Genomic DNA, 23107 nt, shown 5'->3' with positions numbered 1-23107 from the left:
CATTCATTCATTTTTAAAGATTTTATTTATTTGACAAAAAGAGACATCACAAGTAGGCAGAGAGGTAGGCGGGGTGGTGGGGGACGAGGCTCCCTGTTGAGCAGAGAGCCCAATGTGGGGCTTGATCCCAGGACCCTGAGATCATGACCTGAGCCAAAGGCAGAGATTTAACCCACTGAGCCATCCAGGCACCCTCCATCTTAGAGTCAGTTTGTCAATTTCTGTAAAATAAAAAGCTTGGATTTTGGTAGATTACATTGAATTAATTTGGCAAATACTGTTATATTAATAAGATTAAATTTTTCAATCCATGAACATGGGAGATTTTTTCCATTTATTTAGGTTGTCTTCAATTTTTTTCAACAGTGTTTTGAAGTTTTCATAATACAAGTTTTACACTACTTTTGTAAATTCATTCTTAAATACTTTATTCTTTTTGATGCTATTATAAGCTGGATGCCTTTTATTTCATTTTCTTGCCTACTTCCTCTTCTGGTACAACATTAGTAAAAGTGGTAAGAGCAGACATCCTCATCTTCTTCCTGATCTTAGGAGGAAAAAGTTTAATCTTTCACTATTAAATATGATAGTACCTGCTTTTTGCAGATGGACTTTATCAGGTTGAGGAAGTTCCCTTCTACTCCTTGTTGATTGGCATATTTATCAGGAAAGGGTGTTGGATTTTCTCAAATGCTGTTTCTGCATCTATTGAGATGATTATGTGCCTTTTGTTCTTATTCATGTAATACGGTATATTACATTAATTGATTTTGGATATTAAACCAACCTTGCATTCTTGGGAAGTCTCACTTGGTCATGATATGTAATCCTTTTCATAAGTTTCTGGATTCAATATTATATTTTATTGATGATATTTCCATCTATATTCACAAGAGATGTATTTTCTTAGGATGTCCTTATAGTATATCAAGGTAATATTGGCTGCATAGAAAACTCTTTGTCAAGAATTCTTGAAGAACTGACATTAATGCCTCTTTAATTATTTAGTAGAATTCACCAGTAAAGTCATCTGTACCTGGGCTTTTCTTTGTGGGGAGTTTTACTGCTAATTCAATCTCCTTACTTGTGATATTCAAGTTTTCTATTTCTTTAGATTTCCTATTTCTTTTTTAATCCACTCTGGTAGCTCATATCTAAGAATTTATCCATTTTCTTTCACTTTTTTAATACTGAAAAATTAAAAACCTATCTACTGTCTGACAATAAGTTAAATAAATGATTGTACCTCTATAAAGCAAATATGACTTAATCATAAGAAAGTCTGATCTTTAAGAATGTTTGATAATATAGGAAATTCTAGTTACATGCAATATAATCCCAATTTGTTTAAAATATATGATTATAACATGGTCAGGAGCACAAGTTCTGGAGTTAGACAGACTTGGGTTTACTGCCAGATCCAACATTGGCAGTTGTGTGAGCTTAAAAGACAGGTCCCTCCAGATCTTCAGTTTTATCTTCCTCATCTAAAAATAACATCTCCCTCACAGAGCTATCATAGAGAATCAACGAGAGAATGCATAAAAACACCTATCACAATTCTTGAAACAAGGTAAGCAGTAAATAAATAATACTTATTGGGGCACCTGGGTGGCTCAGGTCAGGATCCCAGGGTCCTGGGATCGAGCCCCGTGTTGGCCTCCCTACTTAGTGGCAAGTTTGCTTCTCCTTCTCCCTCTGCCCTTTCCTTCCTCTCTGCTCATCCTCTTTCTCTCTAAAATAAATAAAATCCTTTCTAAAAAATTAATGAGACTTGGGGCACCTGGGTGGGTCAGTCAGTTAAGCATCTGCCTTCAGCTCAGGTTATGATGCCAGGGTCCTGGAATTGAGCCTCATATCAGGGTCCTTGCTCCATGGGGAGCCTGTTTCTCCCTGTCCCTCTGCCTGCCACTCCCCCTTGTGTTCTCTGTCAAAAAAAAAAAAATTTTTAAAAAATGGCATTTATTGTTGTTATTATAATGATTGCATTAACATTACAGATTCCTCATCTGTTGAACCCATGGGTGGCTGATTCTCAACAGATTTGAATGCAGTGAAATTGTCTTCTTACTAAAACTAGACTAGACTTAATATTTTTGTGCAGAGATGCAAAAGGTACCTATGACTGCAAGATGGCTATCAGAACCGCAAATGCATACAACCCCTTGACCTAGAAATCCCACTTCCAGGAATTTAACCTTCAGATACATTTTTCATAAATATGAAACAACATTCACTATTCACTTTTGCTTAAGAACAAAAGATTGAAAACAACCTCAATTTCCCTTCAAAGGGAATTATGTCATTAATATATCCTATAGCTTACTGCTCAGCTATAAAGAATAATGTATTCATATACAAGATCTCCAAGATATATAATGGAATAAGAAAAGCAAGGTGACGGGTGCCTGGGTGGCTCAGTCATTAGCATCTGCCTTCGGCTCAAGTCAGGAACCTGGGATCCTGGGTTTGAGCCCCATATCAGGCTCCCTGCTCAGCACAAAGCCTGCTTCTCCCTCTCCCACTCCCCCTGCTTGTGTTCCCTCTCTCACTGTGTCTTTCTCTGCCAAATAAATAAATAAAATCTCTAAAAAAAAAAAAAAAGAAAAAGAAAAAGCAAGGTGAACACCAGTGTGTATGGCATGGTGAACACCAGTGTGTATGGCATGCTACCCTTCACATAAAAATAATGAGGAAAGAACTTTACACTTTTGTGTTTGAATAAATAAATCCTGGAAGAATCACCAAAAATCAATAAAAGTGAAACAAGAAGAACTGGTTTTGGCTGGGGGTGAACAAGAGTAGGACTAAGAATCCTCACTATAAACCTTTACCACTCCCTGAGTTTTTAAATCTTCGTTGATGTATAATGTACATATAGAAAATTGTACATGTCATAAATGTGCCACTGTATCCATTTTTATAAGCTGACCACAACTGTATGGCCAGACCCAAATCATGAAACACAGCAGCCTCCAAAGCCCCCTTCATCACTCCTTCCAGCCACTCCATGCCCTGCACAAAGATAATCACTTATAATAGGATACCTTTGCTTTGTCTGTTTTTATACTTTTATAGATAGAACTATAATATTTATAATATATATACTCTCTTAGTGTCGAACTTCTTTCACTTATATTGTTCAAACAATTACCCACTTTGTCATAAATAGTTGAAAACCATTCATTTCTAATGCCCGATATTATTCTGTACGGTGTGTATAGTGCAATTTATTTTTCCAGTCTAGGTTGATTGACATTTGGTTTATTTCATATGTAGAGTTAATACAAATGGTAATTCTATCCATGTTTTTATTCATTATCTTTTAGAGCATAGGCTTCTCTTGGGTATAAACCTAGGAGTGGAATTGCTGGATTATAGTGTAGACATATATTCAGTTCTAGTAATTACTGCCAAATGGTTCCCCAAAGTGATTATACCAATCTACATTCCTGCGTGCAATAGAAAATTTAGTTGACCTACATCCTTGCCAACATTTGGTATTGCTAAACATTTCATTTTAGTCATTCTGGTGGATGTGTAGTGGGATCACAGGGTGGTTTTAATATGCATTTTCCCGATAACTAAGGAAAAGGTGCTCAACTTCATTAGTCATTAGGCTAATATCAAGTGATTTTTGAACTATGTAAATATATTACCTACTCAAGAAAATACATAGATATTTTCATTATTTTTTTAAAGATTTTATTTTTTAAGTAATCTCTGTGCCTAATATTGGGCTCAAACTTACAACCCTGAGATCAAGAGTTACATGTTCTCCTGACTGAGCCAGCCAGCTGCCCCCAAGTATTTTCATTATTTAAAAAAAAATTCATGACCCCAGGGCCCTCATTGCAAAGATTAAAGCCCATGGAAGGGGTGTGCGTGTGTGTGTGTGTGCGCGCGCGCATGTGCACGCATGTGCGCTCATGTGCCTGTGTGTGCCTGTGGGTATATCTGGTGTGTGTAGACTTGGGTTTTACTGGGTAATGGTGATTTCTAGCCAACAAATGTTTTCTCCAACAACCAGACTACCTTGAACAAGAAACATGAAAGACTCAGAATCTCAGTAAGAGAACCATGGCCCCAACTCATTAGTGTGGTTCAAATTCCCCCAGTAATCTTCCTACCTCCTTCTCCTCCAAGAGGATGTGGTGTGGGAGGTTGACCTGGACCTGTTCAGGAATTAAGAACTGGAACTTGTTTGTTCTGCTGGGTTGAGGTGACCACTTATCAGCGAACATGCAATAATCCTTGATGTCCCAGATCTAGGCACAAAATGTGGGTTAGCAGCCCAGCACCCCTTGACACCAACACCAACTTACCCTGTGAAGCCCTCCCAGACTTCTTCTCTTCCCTCTGAGGTGTGAGCACTTGCCCCTTTGAGATACCCAGACCCTCAGGGTCAGAAGGGACCCTAGGGATCTTCTAGGCCAGACCCCTTAGCTGGCATGCAGAGAGGATATGCCGGGCCCCAGGACAAGCCACTCTGGCCTCACGTCTCACCACAAAGCATGAAATCAGCTCCTAAGACAGGGGATCACAGACAGCTGCACAGCTGAGGGTGAGGGAGTGGCAGGAAGGACCAGTGCGGGGACAGAAGAGACCCACTAGGGGAGGCTTCGTGGAGGGCCCATTGGAGCCACGTCCTCACTCACTTCCTGGGTGCACCAGAGCAGAAGGGGACTTCTCCTGCCCACTGTTTTACAAACGAAACCAGTACCCAGAGGGAGGAGAGACTAGGTGAGCGCCATACACGGCAAAGAGGCGGCTGGAGTTTGCCCAGCCAGCCCTTCCTCACCTTGATGTATCCTGTGCAGTCCCCTGTGACAAGGATCCAGTCCTTCTCGTCCGTGGCCATGGCACCCACAACCACATCCCCCTCGCTCAGGCAGTCCACAGGGAACTTCCCCAGCAGGCCGCCAGCCCCATGTGTGGACCAGGCATAGATAAGGCCATCGATGCAGCTGCTCAGCAGGGCGGCTATGTGGGGCTGCCGAGGCCGGGTCTGCAGGAAGATGATCTGTGCGAGACAGGCGGGCCTGCTCAGCGGTGCTGGAAATTACCCCAGCCACAGTCACGTGGAGCTGAGGGGCCTGGGCAAGTCTCTACCCCCACTCCGCCCCACCCAGTTTCCCAGATGCCCAGCCAGAATGGTGACCATCTTCCACTGCTGCCTAACTGGTAACAAGGAACACTTTGGTGCCCTGTGAGCCCCATGTGCGCAGGGCGTTTGGGTCTTTTGGTTTTTTTCCACTGTTTTATCCTCGGCAACTACAATGGTGCCTGACACATGGTACATGATCAGTGAATGTGTGTTGAAGAAGACTTTCAAGGCTCAGTTGGTCAAGCAGCCTCTCATGATTTCGGTCATAGTCAAAGGTCAGGCTTTGAGTTATCTACTTGGGTCAGACTCAGAGGCTGAAAGGGATGGGTTCTCTGGGGCAACTGCTTCTAGGAATCCATCCTTTCAGTGAACTTAAACAGGCGCCCAGAAGCACAGGTACAGGGACGTTCAACGCATGTCTAGTAAGAGAAGATGGGCTTAATCGTTTGTGATCCCTCCAAACTATAGGGTGCTATGCAATTATCCCAAAGAATCGGATGAGTTAACAAAAGAATAAGATTTCTCTAAATTACTGATATGAAAACATACCCATGCCATATAGTTAAATTTTTAAAAAGTAAATGGTAGGACATAGCTATAATTTAACACCACTGATCTAAAAATAAGAAAGATAAAGGCTAACCCAGTCCACCAATTCTCTAGCAGTGCCTGTGGCTTCCACTACTGGGTGGGGTGGAGGGAGTAAGACACAAGGGGCCTTTATATTTTGCTTTACACACACTTCCCTTTTTCCTTTTTTTAACCAGCTAGCATGACGACTTTTAAAAGTTTTTTAAAGGCTTTTTTCTTTAAAGTAATCTCTACACCCAACATGGGACTTGAACTAACAACCCAAGATCAAGAGTTACATGCTCTACCTACTGATCCAGACAGGAGCCCCTAAGCCATTTTTCTAAAAGAGAGGAAAGCACATTCAGAACCTGGAGGAGAGACGCTCGAAGCTCTCCACGACTCCCCCACCTCCAGGCTGGACCCAGCTCCGCAGGGCGCTGTTCCCCAATTCCTAAATCCTTGGTGCCCTGGAGCTGGAGAAGGGGCCAGTCCTGCCACACCCTTACACAACTGCGGTGTGGATTCACTGCGCCCCTGGTAGGGACTTAGGGAACCCAGTCTCTGAATTACCCTATCTTTGCAGATTGAAACTAGAAGGGTCCTGAGAGCCACCTCGTCTAGTGGTGACAATACAGTGAAGGGCATCCAGGGTCAGAAAGGGGAGAGATGCAAAAGGAAGGGAGAGTAACAGAGATGACCCAACCCCTACTCCCCTGTTGTACAAAATACCCTACGAGAGCACAGAGGGCATTTTAACAGTAGATTCTGGCAATGCTGCTTCTCCTACCTCCCAGTCCAGCCCATCAACCAGAAGGGGCCCCCCAACAACACCCCATGCACACCCAAGGAGCTTCCCCCCTTCAGTAGTCCTGAAGCCAGAATCCTGAGTGGTAACTTCACCTGTACCACGCCTCTCCAGGTACTGGGGAGAGCCAGGCTGGCCCCCTAGGCTCATGGGCCGTGTCCTTTCCAGGCCATCCCCATTGTTCACACCAGCTCACAGCCCAGACCCTGCCCGAGCGTGGCCCACCTTCTCCACCGATGCATTGGACTGCAGCAGTATCTTCTTCTGGAATTCCCCTCTTTGAGCATCTCTGATGATTGACTGTTTGCCGTGGGGTGTTCTTAACATCTTGGGGCTTCCAGAGTGGACAGGTTTCTGGAAAGAACAATGGGCCCCCCAGCTCATCATGGGAGGGTCACCCTACCCAGTGGGGAAACAGAGACCAGAGGCAGATGCCGAAAGTACGACCTGCCTACTCCCCCTCTGTCAATCCACAGCCCTGTGAAAGGGGCAGGCGGGTGTTGGAGGGATCCTGCAGTAAAGGCATTCCAGCGCTGGGGAGTCTCTATTTTAAACCAGCAGCTTCTGCTCTCAGGACAGAGACTTGAGTTTGCCTTTGGGGAAACCACTTCCCCCCACCACACTTTGTCCTGAAGAGACCCTGGACCAAAGGTGAGGACTAGGTTGTGTACAGCCATTGCTCCAGAAGATGAGAACGCAGTGATGCCACCGGCTACCCCAGAGGTGGTCTGAGTGTTCTGTAATAAGGCGTAGTGTGTGTATCTTACACCTGAACCCGTCCGAGCAGCCATGAGGGACCCAGTCTGCATTGCCTGTGCCCAACAAGTGTCATGTGTTTGCACAAGGTGGGGTTTCTCTTTCAAGCCTCAATTCCCAGGTACAGGAATCAGGCTTCAATTGCTGAAGCCATCTGCTGGGCTCCCCCCGGCCCCACACAAGACATTGTCTTCACTGCAGGAAGTAGGAGGCCAAGCCCCCCACTCCAGCTCCCTCCTCCCCTCAACATGAGACCAACAGTCCAGGCTGGAAGGGTTAATCCTGGGGCCGAGATGAGGGCTCAGGGGAGCAGGGAACTAGTCTGATCTCTAGGGAGGTGAGGATATGAGCCCCAGTGGCTCATCTCTGCCAGGTTACACTCACTGGAAGACTGAGAAAGTAGCCTAGGGAACTAGCCTGGGTGTCTAGGTTCTCTGGGTTGTTTTCCCTCTGGGTCCACCCCCCCCCCGCCCGAAGTTTGTAGACTGTAGGAAGGGAGCCTGCCCAGACTGGAGGAAGCAGAGTGGGGGTGGGGGGGAATCAGGTGAATCTAACCAGGGAGGGGAGCTGATGGATGTAAAGGTGCTCTGGAAAAAGGGGCTCACATGAGAACGCAAATGGACGACAGGCCCCTGGGGGGCCGGGGAGTGAGGGCAGCCACCAGGGGCTCAGCTCCTGCTCCCACCTGTGGGGGCATGGGCCTCTCTGGCTGCTTGTCTCTGGGGCGCTTCATCACTGGGGGGGCTGACATGAGGTTCCGCTGCAGGTTGGTACTGGTTGCGGCCTTGGCTCTGGGGCCTGGGGGCTTGTATGCTGGCGGCTTGTATGCCCACTGCTGGTGCTCCATGCAGGACTTGCTGGACTGGAGGCCCTTGGCCAGGAAGTTGTCCACCTCTTGCACCTGTGCCGGGGAGACACCCACCCCGCTGACACTGCAGTGCCCCAGAGGGACATGCAGGGCCTCCTTGGCCCGAGGCCAATACCCAAGGGCCCTCCAGGTGCCCCAGGCCTTACTCCATAGAAACTGAGTACCCTTAGAAACATCAAACCAGAGTTCATAACCCTGTCCTGGGGCCAACCAGGAATGCCCTGAGCTCCTGCAGGCGGGGCGCTGCTCCCGTGAGGGACTCAGTTTCCCTATCCATGAAATGGACATTGTTTTCCAAATATTTGTGAGGTTGGTTTTAATCTTAAGGGAAATTCCAGAGTATAAAACAGATAAAAACTGCCCTAGGAGAAGCCACTGCAATAGCCTCTGAGCTTCTCTCCCCAACATGTTTAGGAAATGACTGGGTGAGGTGATCCCGAAGACCCCTTCCAGCTTCCTTCTGCAAAGATAATGTTAATTCAGAGATGGGGTGGGTCTCGGAGGTCCGTCCCACGAGCCCGGTGAGCCTGGACTGGGAACACATAACGGTGAGGAGTGAGGTGGGAGATGCCTTCCAGGGGAGAGTCATCCACTAGACGGAAAAGGACCAGAGCCACAGGCTCTGCAGTCAGACCACCTGGGTCTGCACCGATCACTTCTGGGCTGTGCAACCTCAGGCAAGTTGCTTAGCCTCCCTGTACCTCGGTTTCCTTGTCTGTCAAATGAGAAAAATTCTAGAAACTAGCACCCACCTTCCTAGCTCCCAACCTCCTCCAAAAGAAGTTGTCACATGCCCTGTCCTTCCCAGGGGTGCTTCCTACCCCACCCCCAGCCCCGGCACTCCAGCTGATTCTAACCCACCACCAAGAGAGAGGCGGGGGGGATGGGGGTTGCTCCTGTCAACAATACCTTCTTGGGCAGCAGAGGCAAGGGGCTCAGAGAGGCGTTGAAATTGAGAATGGGCTTGAACAGGTTGACGTTCCAGAAGAGGATGTCCCCGTTGTAGGAAGAGGTCCCCAGGAACTGGTTCTGGTACTTGGCCATGCTCAGAACGTCCTCCTTGTGGAAGTTCTGCCAGTGGTAGCACGTGAGCACCCGCTTGGTCTTGTGGGGCCTGCGCACAGGGCCAGAGGCGGGAGGGCAGACGGCTCGGCCTTACTGCTCCACGTGGGTGGGAAACACCAGGGCCTTGAGAGTCCGGGAGGCAACTCGGAAGAGGGCACTCAGGTTGAAGCTCTGCCCCGCCAACCTCATTTACCAAGCACCTACTACCAAGGCCCTGTCCTCGGGGCTTTACAGAAATGCAACTGACAAACTACCCCCTTCGGACATCTGAGTGAGGATTAAAGAAGGGAAGCCATGGCCCTAGAAAAACCCTCTGGAAAGGAAGAGGCCTTGCACATTCTGTTCCCTCTGCCTGGAATGTTCCTCCTACCCCAAGCCCTTTGCGTTTTCACTGAGTAGATCCCACTCCACTCACAACATCCTCATGTGAGCCTTTCCTGACCGCCCCTGAGACTAAATCAGAGTTCAATCCCCTCTCCACAGAAACCTCTACTTTTCTTCCTCACAGCACTCAACAGACTTTATCATTACACATGAAGTTCTTTGATTAGCATCCGCCTCCCGCTAGGAGGGCGGAGACACCATCATTCTTGGTTATACCTATCGCAAGCTCGTAGCACAAATGGGTGGATAAGCAGAGGAAGCACTGGACATTACCCACCACGAATTTCTGGCTGGTCTTCCAACCACTAGTGGAGCTAGGAAGGGGGAAACCCAGCTGAAGTAGAGAGAACAGTCAGAGGCCCTTAGCAGCTCCCACACACCCTTGCTACTCACATGAAACAAGTGATTCTCTTACTCCACCCGGTCACGTAGAACGCTCTGTTCATGTGGACAATCCCACTAATCTGTGGAAGAGGAAAGTAAATGAGCTCTAAGGCGCCTCGGAGAGAGTGGCCCTGGGCCAATGAAGGAGACAAAGCTCTCCATGACGATAAGCGTCCCCTAGAGGCAGTACGACTGTATATTTTTCAGAACGCTCTTACATCACATTCGCCCATTTGATAGACTTGGAGCAGGTAGAGAGGGTAGGGATCCACATCCACTCAACAGAGGGATACTTGGGAGGGTCACATAACGGAGTGATAGGCTCTGGACCAGATCCCTGGCTACTCGGCCAAGGGCTCCCGCTGAGCTGGTTCTAGGACTTTCCTAAGAGTGAGTCATGGGTTCAGGTCCCCAAGTGGGACTGCCGGCTTTGCTCCGTGCCACACCCACACGCTGTCTCTAGAATGCCGGCAGATATTTCCAGAGCCGGAGTGAGCCTGGGGCTCACCAGCCCTCTTGCTAGAAGTGCCGTGAGGAGTTCCCGGACCCAGACTCAGGTAAGGCACGCTCACAAATCCAATGAGAGTAGCTGGCACTTGCAGAGTGTTCAGTAAGGACAGGCAGTCTTACCCAGCTTCATTTTTGGCAGGCCAGGACCCACAGGCTCTGGGAGCCATGAAGGCGGGCCATCAATAGGCATAGCCTTAAAGGGAGGCTTAAACCCAGGGCACCCCAGGGTCGGGAGCGCTGTGCTTCGTGGCTCCTGTAGCACCCCTGGCCCTGATTGACAGAGCAGACTGACCTCCAGATGGTCCGGGTTGGGGAAGACCAGCAGGCATTCACCAATGGTGTAGTTCCACATCTTTATGCTTCCGTCACGCAAACCTGTGAGCAGGCAGCGCTCAGACTCGTCCAGGCACATGGTGGTCATCTCCATCTGCTGGTCGCCTGTCGCGGAGAACTGCATGGTCCGCCGGCCTGTCGCCACCTCCCACACACTCACCAGGCTGCTCAGGCAGCCGCTCACCACCTGCAGGCAAACACAGAGCTGGGGCTCCTGGATAGGACAGCGCCTCCACTCCTGGGGGTGGCCCCTGCCTATCATGGCTGGGGCTGGCGCAGCCCCGCAGCATCCCGAGAGGCCCGGCAAAGATGGGTATCCAGGGCCTTCCTCTGCACAGAGGAGTGAGGCGATCCTCCCACCAAGCGGTGGGCCTCCCATCCCCACCTCAGGCCGCCGGCCCCCCGCGCAGGGCTGCTTCCCATCCATGAGCCACATGCCACCAGCCGCTGTGCTGACTACTCCTTGGATACAGCCCTGGACACATCAGGGGGTGTCTGGGTCCTACCTGAGGGCCCCTGGCACTCCTGCCAGCCCAAGCAATGCCTGGCTCTAGCCCACTCACCTGCTTAAAAATCTTGCTGTAGAGGACAGCGCACAGGGGTAAGCTGTAGGTTGTGCTCTTCTCCCCTGCTTTCCCAGGCCTCTCAGTCTCCAAGTACCCTTTGAGGATCCCAATCTGTAGGTAAGGAGGGGGCAGGCAGCTGGGCCATCAGAAGGGCTCTGCCTCAGTGACTGGTCCCAGCCAGAACCTTCCAATAAATCGCTGCACCAAACGTCCTGACTGCACACAGACCTGAGCCCAGCAAGGTCCCTTGGCTCCTCAGCCCACTGGCTGATATCTTTCTCACATCTTCTCCGGAGTCCAATGTCCCTCATAACTCCTGGGAAGCTTAAAACCTCCATCTGCTGTCCCCTCCTCCAGGGAGCCTTCCCTGACCACCCCAGGCTAAGGATCCTTTCTCTGTGCTCGGAGCACCTGGCATCCATCTCCATGCCAACACTGAGCATTTTCTGACATTCTCTGTTCTCCTTCTACCTCCTCAGTTCACTGAGGGATGGGGCTGGTCTAAGGAGTGTATTCCCAGCACCTGCCCAGCAGCGGGGGCTCACTCCCTCCTGCACTCACTGAATAGGTGCTACAGATGAGACTGTCTTCATTCTTGTGGAAGTAGATGCTGGTGATGGGACAGTGCCCCAGGGCAAAAAGCTTCCCGCAGAAGGACTGGAGGCATATGTATTCCAGCATGTCCCACACACGGATGTTCTGGAGGGGGAGAGAGACGCTGCAGGGGGCCCTTGGGGAGACAGCGGGTACCTGAGGCCTTGGGGCATGAGGGGGGCCTGCAGCTCATGGTGCAAGCACTTCCTACACCACCTACTGCACAGACGCCAATGGTACCACCGAGATGCCATCTTATGCTCAGATGAGGAAACTGAGGCTCACCCCACCCACCACGACCCAGAGCCTTCCCCCAGGGCCTCCACCTTGCTGGAGCGGCTGCCCCTCAGTGATGAGGATGAGGACTGAGCAAGACAGCACAAGCCCCTGCAGACCCCCAGAAACTCCCCCATCAGCCTCCCTCAGCTAAAGCCAGGCTACCCACACGGTCGCCAAAAAAGCCCACCTGTCCCCACAGCAGCCTCCTCAAGCTCATCCCAAGGTGAGGCCCCACAGAAGTCCCTCTGGATGCCCACTGCTTGGAGCCACCAGCGGTAAGCAGAAAAGAGCATGACTCCAATCCATACCTTGCCTCTACCCGTCACCGCCGTGAGGATTTGTGCCAGCCTGTCCCGGTCCCCCGACCCTCCAGCCTCAGATCCTTCAGCAGAGGCCATGACACCCAATGTTGGGGCCACTGGGAGAATTCCAGATAATAGCCAGTGTGGGCTGCATTAGGGAAATTGGCCTGGGTGACCCAAGGGTCCTGCCAACTCTCAATCTACTGATTCCCAGAAGACACAAACGTATGCCCTGAAGGACACCTGGAGCCATTGGCCACTGCCCTACATCAGCCAAACAGCCACCGCCAAGCAGGTGGGGTGGGGCCCTGAACGCAATCCACGCAGAGATGCAAAGTGACAGGCCTGGAACCAGGGAGTCCCAGGTGCTGGAGAAGCTCCAGTCAGGCCCTGAGAGCCAGCGCAGCTGAGAAGAGGTCCCTAGGAGAGCTGAGGAGCAAGTTTGGGTCCTGGGGGAAAGGGGAGGGCAGGGGAATGGCTCACAAGTGTTGTACGCCCACTACATGCCAGCCGTCCCATGGCTGCTTCACTGCCCACCCTACTCTAACCCTCTCAACAACCCATTCTGTGGATGAAGGGACTGAGGCTCAGAAAAGGAAAGGGCCTTGCCCAGGACCACAGAGTAATAAGCCAGGCTGGGCTGCACGGGAACCCAGCTCTGATGGATGGCTCAGAGTGGGGTGTGGGCCTCTACCAGGGGCTGACAGAGACCCCTGGGCCCCTCATGGTGACTCCACCTGGGACAGCCCTTTCTGTGTCCTAGACCAAGTGTGGAACCACAGGCAGGCCAGCCACACTGTCTCCCTGGGCGTCAGGCTGCCGCCAACTGCTGGCGCCCCACCTGGCCAAGCTAGATGGTTTTCCCAGGGCCAGTGTCTCTGCAGGGGGGACGGGCACTGGTGTGAGCGTAAGAGCTATGCTCCCTGAGGCCAGCACCTTGTCCTTGGAGACGCTGAGGAGGATGTTGCTGTTCTTGCTGTTCACGAGGATGTGCGTCACGGAAGTCTGATGTCCCCTCATCAGCCACACAGGCTTTTTTAAGAAGAAGGGGTTCCACAGGCGGATGAGGGGGTCATAGCCACCGGTCACTGGGGTCGGAAGAATGGGTGTCAGCCATGGGGGGCCTACGAGGGGACCGCTCCTGAGACCAGGCCTTGACCCCCCACCCAGCAGGCGCAGCAGATGGGGGACTGCGGTTCTCATCTGCCCCTTTGCCGCCCCTTCCCCCCCACCTCCTCCATCATGCCAAGCAGAGCGTGTCACCACCCAGGTGCCCACCGGCAGGGACCAGAGTGCCAGGAGAGGAGCCCGGATGGAGGCCGGACCCTGCAGTCCTCCCCGCCAGCTTTGATAATCCCCATGTCCCCAGCAACCTTCACCCCAGTTCCACCAGGCCTGGGGCTTCTGGGGGGCACATGAAGATGACTTACCCATTAAGTTCTTGTCTGGGCAGTAATCAAAGCAAAGAATCCCTTTTCTCAAGCTCAGCACCGAAAACCTACAACAGCAAAGGGGGAAGGCAGCAGGGTGGCAGCGACAGCTACAGGCAGCCAGGGAGAATCCATCACTCTCCACCCAAGGAGAGAGGCAGCCCCAGCAACCCTGTCTGGGGCTCACCCTGCAGCCAAGTTGGGGCCAAGCCCCACAGGCAGGGCAGCTGCCGTGGGTCTCAGCCCCAAACCAGCAGCTCAGGGAGGAGGCACCCCACCCACCAAAGCAGGAACAACTCCTTACAGCCTGGATCCAGTTAACTTAAACTGACCTTTGCTTCAACCATACTGAGACAGGTGTCCCCCCACTCATGATACAAATATTTAAAAAGAAGGGGATTCCAAGGGCCAGGGGAAGGGGAGCTCCCAGGTGCTGTGCCCCTGCCTGCTCTGTGCTATTTCCTGGGCTGGGGGCTATCTTGTGCATCACCGAGATGCCCTACATAATCCTAGAGAGTATTATCAGCTCAGTGCCACAGGGAGGACATAGAAAGCAGAAACTAAGGAGTTGGTTCAAGGCCACAAGGCTGGCAGGATGGGGGCGTCAGGATTCAGACCCAGGGTGGGCGTGGCAAGAAGAGGCAGGAAGCTCAGTGACCAGGGCTCCAGGAAAGGAACAGGTGCGGCCAGGTGAATGGGGGCCCGGTCGGCCAGGGTGACCCGGGCAGGGGTCTCAGGAAGGTCAGGCCTGAGAGTACTGGCACTTCCATGCCTCGGATGTGCTGTTCTCTCTTTATCCACACATCCTGCCTTGCCAGATCCTTCTACTCAAACTCCCCCTTCCCAACTCTACTCAGAGGCCCCCATTGCCAGGTACCCCGGCCCTCTAATGCAGCACGTCCTCCACTGAATTTACTCTCCCTTCCACAGCCAGAAGGATTCCTCAAAAAACTGAAACTTCAAGAAGAGCATATCAAATACATGTATTTCATTTATTGTCAAACCAGATATATCTCCCTCCGTGCATATATGCACAGAGAAATCTTCTGGAAGGATAGTCACCAAAATGTCAGTAGAAATTATTTCAGGCTGATTCACTCATGCAACAAAGATTTATTGGCATCTCTACCTTCCGGGATTAGCAGGGGCATACCTCAGATGCCCCCTGCCCCCCGCCTTCATGGAGTTTTCCTTCCAGAGGGAAATAGCAGGAGTAGGTAAATGAACAGAGAGACAAAGGACATTTGCACACTGTGACAGGTCCCGCAGGGAAATAAACAGGTGGCTTTGACAGGGTAGCTGAAGGAGACCCGTCTGCAGAAGGCTGCTGTGCAGAGAAGGGACCAGAATTTCAGAGGGGACACAGGGAAGAAGGCCATGGCAGTAGTTCAGATGGCTTCGACTCGGCGGTAGGAGCAGAAGTGAGAGAAGAGGGGGAAGGCAGGGGAGACACTGTGGGTCAGTCCACACACCCAGCACAGGCTCCTTCCAACTCCATGAGGGTCCTCCGCCCAGATACACTGCTGGCGGCAAGCCCCTGAAGAATCCAGCTTGGGCAGGCTGCCAGGGAGCCCAGCTCTCAGGCCCACAGCGCCTCGAAGGCTGAGGCTGACTCTGGAGGCAGAGTTTGGGGGTGACAACGCCAGACCCCACCTGTGGAGGCCATGCCCTAAGAGGTCCTTGCAGGGAACTGAAGACCAGCAAGCAGGCAATGGTGCCACCTGCTAGCGAGCCTGAAGGGTCTGGGCGCTCTCATGTGTGTGAATACAGTCTCCAACCTGTCCCCAAAGTCCATCTCAAATCCCTCCACCTCATCTTCACTGGCCGATTTCAGGCCTGAATTATTACAATGGTGCCATCCCTGGAGTCCCCATCTCCACAGCTGCCCACCGCTTGCCACAGAGCAGCCAGAAGAATATTCCCACACATCAGACCACACCGTTCCTGTGCTCAAAACCTGAGCACTTGTTTATATCTCTTACCAGATAACTGTAAAAAGATATGTTAGAGATGATCGGAGGGAGATTAACTTAGACTAGGTACTAGTGATATTAAAATGTTACAGTATCTTCTGTGTGTTTAAAATTTTCAGTGACGAAAATGTTTTAAAAAATAAAAACAAAGAAGAAAAAAGGGCATACCAGGCAGAAAGGAATGATTCAAAGGCCCTGGGGCAGAAACATGCCTGAACCACAAGGGGGCCACAAGGGGGCTGGAGTAGCCAGGCAGCAGGGACAGACCACGGAAATGCTCATCGCCAGGATAGGGTGACCCTGTGATGTCCACCTGCCACTGAGAACCAATAAGCAAATAAAAGAAGCTGAATAAAACACGTGTCACAGACACAAGGTAATACTACCACCAAAGCAGAGCGATGAGCCTCTGTTACAAATCGGCTCCAAGCAAAATCCCACCATAGCACCTCACTCAAGGCCCAGAAGTCACAACTGAAGCTTCCCCACAGTATCTGGCCTTCTCTGGGGCCCCTCCTCCACCCAGCAGCTGGTCCCAGGGCTGGGGTGGGGATGTACATAGAGGGCTCTGGCTTACAAGACACTGGAGGTACAGTGAGGCCTGAGGCAAGTCCCCTGCTCAAACGTCTCAGGTTTCCAATCTGTAAAATGAGGAGCTGGACCAAATTAGCCCTACCATCCCAGGATCAAATTTCGTTCTGGAAAACAACCAGGACAGGAAGGGACAGGCAGAGATGGGGCCTAAGTGGCCCTCAGCCTTCCCGCTGTGCCTCACCCAGCTGCTCCCCCAACACAGGCCTTCAATCTCCTGCTGCTCCCCCAAGAAGATGTGACTCATGGTTCAACCTGCCCAGGAACAAAATATCACAGACCTGAAGGGTCCACGGGATAAAGACCTGCGGCAGGAGGAAAACAGCAGAGGCAAGAGGGAAAAAAATCCCTCAGGAGCAAATACCTACTGTAAAATGCACAGTGAAAGATACACATGAGGGGCGCCTGGGGGGCTCAGCTGGCTGAGCATCAGACTCTCGATTTTGGCTCAGGTCGTGATCTCGGGGTGGTGAGATCAAGCCCCGCGTCTGGCGCGGAGGCTGCTTAAGAGTCTCCCACACCCTCTGCCCTTCCCTACCCTCCCTCTCTCTAAAAAATTAAATAAATAAAAATTTAAAAATAATTTTTAAAAAAGGTACAGAGAAAGCAATAGAAGTGAGACATTTGAGAACAGAGTGAGACAGTGGGGATTGGGCGAGGGAAGGATTGAGGCTTTATTTATAATGTTTTACTTTTTTACAGGGTCAACCTATGTATGTAGACTTACTAGTGTGAGTAATCACTGATCAGGAAGGAAGGGAGGGGGGGAAGCGAGAAATCTAAAATCCACTCTGAGCTAGTGGAACCTGGAATAAAGGAAAGAGATTAGAACCATCTCCAAAGACTAAGTGCTGCCAGTTAACGACCACACAGCACGAAGAGCAGTCAGCCCTGGGATGAGGGAGAGAAGCCCCACAGCCACTGCCTTCTACAGACGAGGACCCTGAGTGAGGGGCACAGAGGTAAAGCAGCTCACATTCATTCCTCCATTCAGAAAAAACTCTTCTGACTGCTTACACTATGTGCCAGCTTCTGTGAGTTTTACATATGAATCGATGGATAAAAGAAGCTTGTTGTATGATTAAAACCACACTCCATAAAAGTTCTTATAACCCAGTGAGATCCACCAGATGCTCCTGTCCTGGGGGCAGGCCCACTCTCAGCAGGGAGGGCCACGGGCAGCTGAGGTGAAGCCAGACCTTCCCACACACTGTCACATCCTCCCCCATCTGGCCACCCCCACTCCAGCCTGGGGAGAGGTGCTCCTTACTTGGGGTTCTCTTGGGCTTTGGATGGCAACACAGTCAGCACCAGAGAGGACTTCTCAATGGCCGAGCAAGAGGCCACCATGTTCAGCTGGGGGATGAACTTGATCTGTTGGCACCAGTTGGGATGGAGAGCCTGGGAAGAGAATGACAGCAGGAGGGGCTGGCAGGGCCAGGAGATCAGGATCTCTAATGCTCTCTAATGATGGCAGCTCTGACATGGTGACAGGGCTCCCTCGTCCCCCCCGCCCATCCTCCCTCCTAACCTAGTCCTGGGCCATCCCCTGTCAGTGAGACAGGTGAAAAGCTCCCACGTCTGCTACCATGGGAACTCTTGATTATAACCTAGAGGACAGGTGAGGTCAGGTCCATGTGACAGCACAGTCTGTCACCCCATCCCACACAGAAGAAAGCATGGATTGGAGGCGGCCCACCCCGTAGTCCCTCTTCTCCACAGGGAGCCCTGACCCACCACAGCCCTCCGTGTTTCAGGACATGACTCGGAGTGTGTGCAAATGTTATCTGAGCAACAAGAAGCTGAGACCCAGGAGTCCCCGGGGTGGCCTGACAGCACAGGCCCCGAATTCTCGAGCTCCGGTTCCATGGTTTGGCCCCGTGCTTGGTCTCCCAATCCGGGGATTCTCCTCTTCAGGACAAGGAGGAGAGGGTTGTCGGGCCCTGAGCGAGGTTCTGCAGGCACTGCCTCGCCGAGTGTGTCTCACAGGGAAGGCACAGGACGGAACACGGGACACTCAGCAACTGGGGTGGAAAACCAAGCCCAAGATGAGATCCCACAGAAGATGGAGAAGAAGGTATTCGTGAGTGACTCTCCCCGAGAGGATCTCTGGGAGACTCTAAGTGCTTATCCTTAGGAGCTGCCAATCCCATGAGAGTGACAGGACTAGAAAGCAATGAGCGGACAACACAAAGTTGGGAGGTGTTACCCTGTGACAGTGGGATTGGAAGTAAGAATGTATATTTGGGCTTCCTGCCTATTTCTGACACAAAGCTCCTAAAACCCCTGGAATTTCCTAAGTGATGAGACTGAGGTGTCTTAATATTTGTAACAAACTTCTTTCAGCCATGCCTGAGTTTACATTAATGGGGTGACTTTGGAAAGCCCCTAAGGATGGGGACTCATGGCCAGGGGAACCAACCATGAGATTGGAGGACTGGAACTTTCAGTCCCACCACCCCCTCCCCCCGGGTCCCTGGGGAGAGGACAGGAATACAGGTTGAATTGACTGCCAATGGCCAACGATGTAATCAATCATATCTATGTAAGGAAACTCCATAAAAACCTAAAAGGACAGGGTTCAGAGAGCCTCTGGGCTGGTGAGCTTGTGAAGGTGGGGGGTGAGCCTTGCCTAGAGAGGGCAGGGAAACTCTGTTCCCCTTTCCCCATACCTTTCTCTACACATCTCTTCCCTCTGGCTATTCCTGAGTTGTATCCTTTTATAATAAAACAGTGATCTAGTAAGTAAAATGTTTCTCTGAGTTTTGCAAGCGACTCTAGCAAATAAATCGAGCCCAAAGACAGGGTCATGGGAAGCTCAGATTTATAACTGATCAGAAGAACAGGGGACAACCTGTACTTGTGACTGGACTCTGAGGGTTGGGGGGCAGTCTTTTGGGACTGAGCCTCTGTGGTCGATAATTGGCAGCACTTAGTCTTTGGAGATGGTTCTAAATTTCTTTCTTTTATTCCAGGTTCCACTAGCCCAGAGTGGATTATAGCCTAGGATCTGATGCTATCTCCCGAAAGATAGTGTCAGAACGGAGTTGAACAGTAGGTCACCCAGCTGAGGTCCAAGAATTGCATGGCAGTGTGGGAAAAACACATTGTCACTGGTGTCAGAATCCTGTAAGTATTGTGGTGTGAAGGGATACAGGCAGGGGCAGGCATGGGGCTGGTCCAGGTTGGCTGGTGAGGGCCCCAAAGGAAGCAGAGAAAGGGGTATATAGGAACCTAGGGAAGAGGACAGAGTGTGACAAGACCCTGAAATGGAAAAGGCTTGGGGTGTTCAGAGAACAGCAAGGTTCCCTGTGTTTCTGCAGCAGAGTAAATGAGAAGAAGAGACGGGACAGGCAAGATGGGAAACAGGCCAGGGGCCAAGTCACCTCATGCTCTGATGGGCACAGTAAGCCCCTGAGATTTTGTCCAAACACGATGAGAAACTATGGAGGGATTTTGAACAAGGGAATGACATGGCTATTTTAGCTCCGAATTCCTCTGGCTGCCGAATGGCATAAAGCAGTGCATGGAGTAAGGAAGTACAGACAATCTAGAAGCCACTGCAGCCACCCAGGAGACAGAGAGATGTTGTCTGCCAGGGCCAGGCTTGAGCAACAGAGGTGATGAGAGGGACAAGTCCCACCCACGAGCCACAGGATCCAATAGCTGTCTCCACCTGCTCCCGGTGACCAAGCCCCAAGGCCTAAGACTGAACCGAGGCGGAAAATCTACTTTCTGTATTGATTTTTGAGTGGTGCGTGTGTACAAATAATTACCATGGTAATGGGCCAAGGAAAGATACAGCATACCTTCAGCTGGTAACTCCTGTACAAGGGGGACTTTTCATTTAGTAGCTTCCGTGCTGAAACTTTGGTCCATTGATCTGATAGGAGAGAAAAACCAAGATCCACGTCACCAGCCTCCTGCCTCCACCAGACCAGCAAAACCCCAGAGGACACCTTGAGCTGTTCTGCAATTCCTGTATATCTCCAAAAGCTTTTCCAATCAAGATCCACGTCACCAGCCTCCTGCCTCCACCAGACCAGCAAAACCCCAGAGGACACCTTGAGCTGTTCTGCAATTCCTGTATATCTCCATCAAGCTTTCCCATGTTCTGGTGGGTTTGGTGGGGGGTGAAGTCAGCCCCCAGAACAGAGACCCAGGCAGATAAACAGGGCTGCCCAGAGCCAGCCCCACTTCTCGGGCTCTTCCCTCTCCACACTGCTATCTACACAAGGTGATTCTCATTCAGGGAGCTCCAGCTCTGCTGGACTGGAGAACCATTTGGGACCACAGGCTCTACTCTTTCTGGAAAGGATCATTTGGAAGTTTACCATCATGCTTCATGCTCCACCTTGTCCAGCAAACACAAGTTCCAAGGAGAAGCGGCCAGCAAGTGTGCCAGAGCGACCGCCCTAAGCACAGCCTGGCCCTCGAGGCATTAAAAGTCTCCCGGCCTCTGAAACCTCCCAGGGCCAATGGCCAGGCTAGAAGCCTCCAGGGAAAGCCCCCTGGCACAAGCAGGAAGGCCGGACACAGAGAGATGGGGCCGGCGGTGACAGGGGCAAGCCTGGGTCTACCTGCAGAGCAGGGTTTAAGCAGGTGGGTCAGAAGGACTGGGATAATCTGGGCTCAAGTCTGAAAGAAACTCCCAGGTAAAATGGAGAAAAGGGAGGGGGACCTAGGGGCTTACACCACGCATTTTACTCCTGCAAAGTCCCCAGCCCCGTCTGGCAAGGGAGTCCCCAGGGGTGGAGTGATGCTGAACGTGGGGGGGCCCCTGCGAGGGTGCGGGAGGGAGGAAGCTTAGCCACCCGCTGCAGTGCAAGCGTGTCTGCCCCTCTGCCTCACCCGTGAGGCTGGGAGGGCCCCGAGATGTCAGGGGAGGAAGTCACCGGGCCCTTACTGCGGCCTCACACTGCCTGCTCTCCTTCCACCTTACTGAAAAGCCATGAACTGATCTGCTCATCCTGTTTAATAACAGAGGGCTTAAGCAACTGGCTCCAGGTCCCACAGAGCTGGGCTGTCCAACTCCTCCCAAGTCAACACACCGGGGGGCCCACCATCGTGTGTGACGAGCCTTCAGGCAGCATGGGGTGGGGAGGGACTTCTTCCCACACTCCAGCTTCATCTGTACCTGCTCTGATCTCCCAACACGTAGCTCAAAGACCACTGCAACCTGCCACGCCAGTCCCCAGGGTGGCACAGCCTGCCCCCATTTGGCTAGGGCAGGGCAGGGCGGGCATGGGACAGGACAGAGGGGGGGCGGCTGCTGATGAGGTAGGAGTGGGGCTGGCCCAGCTCCCTGCTGTATCCCAGGCAAGGTCCATTTCCCATCTGACCAGTGGGGGGTGGGGGGGGGTTGCTCTGTGGAGCTGGGCAGGAGGTGTCACCAGGGCCTGGGAGCCCTTGGAGAGCATCCTGCTCTGAAACTGCCTGGAAGCCCAAGGGGCTTCCTAGATGGAAGGGGAGTAGGTGTCCCTGTGGGCTGGAGCCTCTGATGGCTCAGGGCCTCCTCTAGATGGATGTGAAGCAAGCTGGAGGCCTGACACTGTGCACCAAAGGCTCTAACCCGGACAGAGTCCCGCTCAGCCGAGTCCCCGACGGCCCCAGACCCAGAGCGGGGATATAGTGCCCTTGGCAGGGCAGCCCCGAACAGCACCCTGCAGTGGTCATTTTGGGGTACAGCCCAGCCAGAGGTTAAGGTTCAGATGCTGGGGCAGACTGCCTGCTTCAGGCCACTCATCCTGTGGGCCTGTGCAAGTGCTTCACCCCAAAAGCAGACCTCCTCCTCCCTTAACAGACTAACAGCAGCGCTCCCTGCTGGCAGTGGGCTGGGGGACCATAGGTGGCCACGCACCCAGAGCAGGCAGCTCACAGCCACCTGGAGCCCGCAGGACTTTCTGTCCCCCTCTCACCCCCCCCCAAACAAAGGCTGCTCCCAGCCAAGGAGAGCAGAACCCTCCTCCCCACCACAGAGAAAGGTCGCACTGTCACCCCAAGACCCAGAGGGGGTGAGTGGCCTCCCCAGCGTCACGCTGTTAGTACAGGCTCAGTCTCGCTGGGATGAGCCCAGTCCTGCGGCCACTCCCCTTGCCCTCCCCTGTGCAAGCTCCCACCTTCTCAGAGACTGCCCTTCTCCTCCCTCAGCCCCCTCTGGCTCCTGCTGTCCCCTCATCACCCCTGTTCCACAGGCCACCTTGAGCTGAGCACATGGCCTGAGCTTCAGAGAAGCCGGGCTCCTGAGCTGGGAGGCAGGAGAGAGAAGAGCTCCTCAGGGTAGGGCCGGGCCATCTCCCCCCACAACTTCCCGTCGTCCAATTCCCCAGCAGCTCAGCTACCCCATTTGGAGGTCCTGGGGAGGATTCGGGGGTTGAACAACCCGTGGGTCACATTGTCAGAGGTGAAGATGATGATGTTGCCTTTGGTGTCCCCGTAGCAGAACACACCTCTGTGATAGTCAGACCTGAGGGGAGGTGGAGACAGAAGAGGCTGGGTTGGGCCCACCAGCTGCGACCCTCCTCCACCCTCCCAGTGACCTTCCTCCACTTGGGAGCAAAAGCAGTTCCCACACAACTTTCCAGCCT

General features: G+C 52.0%; 1 protein-coding gene across 1 annotated transcript in view; it reads right to left on the bottom strand.

The window, feature by feature from the left end:
• The window catches only part of EFCAB8 (EF-hand calcium binding domain 8), a 59744-nt gene that overhangs the window by 14089 nt on the left and 22548 nt on the right, over positions 1–23107 (bottom strand). Inside the window, exons 9-22 of the mRNA XM_013053406.2 lie at positions 22862–22986; positions 20330–20403; positions 17791–17921; positions 13957–14024; positions 13463–13614; positions 11913–12050; positions 11349–11462; positions 10745–10972; positions 9952–10022; positions 9019–9223; positions 7927–8142; positions 6711–6839; positions 4802–5023; positions 4131–4268 (exon numbers count right to left, since the gene is read on the bottom strand). Of these exons, the coding sequence (XP_012908860.1) occupies positions 4131–4268; positions 4802–5023; positions 6711–6839; positions 7927–8142; positions 9019–9223; positions 9952–10022; positions 10745–10972; positions 11349–11462; positions 11913–12050; positions 13463–13614; positions 13957–14024; positions 17791–17921; positions 20330–20403; positions 22862–22986 (2011 nt within the window). The remainder of the gene's footprint in view (positions 1–4130; positions 4269–4801; positions 5024–6710; positions 6840–7926; positions 8143–9018; positions 9224–9951; positions 10023–10744; positions 10973–11348; positions 11463–11912; positions 12051–13462; positions 13615–13956; positions 14025–17790; positions 17922–20329; positions 20404–22861; positions 22987–23107) is intronic.

This window comes from Mustela putorius, unplaced genomic scaffold, assembly GCF_011764305.1.
Source record: "Mustela putorius furo isolate JIRA1106 unplaced genomic scaffold, ASM1176430v1.1 tig00000743_pilon_pilon_pilon, whole genome shotgun sequence".
NCBI classification, from domain to species: Eukaryota; Metazoa; Chordata; class Mammalia; order Carnivora; family Mustelidae; genus Mustela; species Mustela putorius.
Note: the sequence above shows the minus strand (reverse complement) of the source record. Positions and strands in the feature narration are given on the sequence as shown.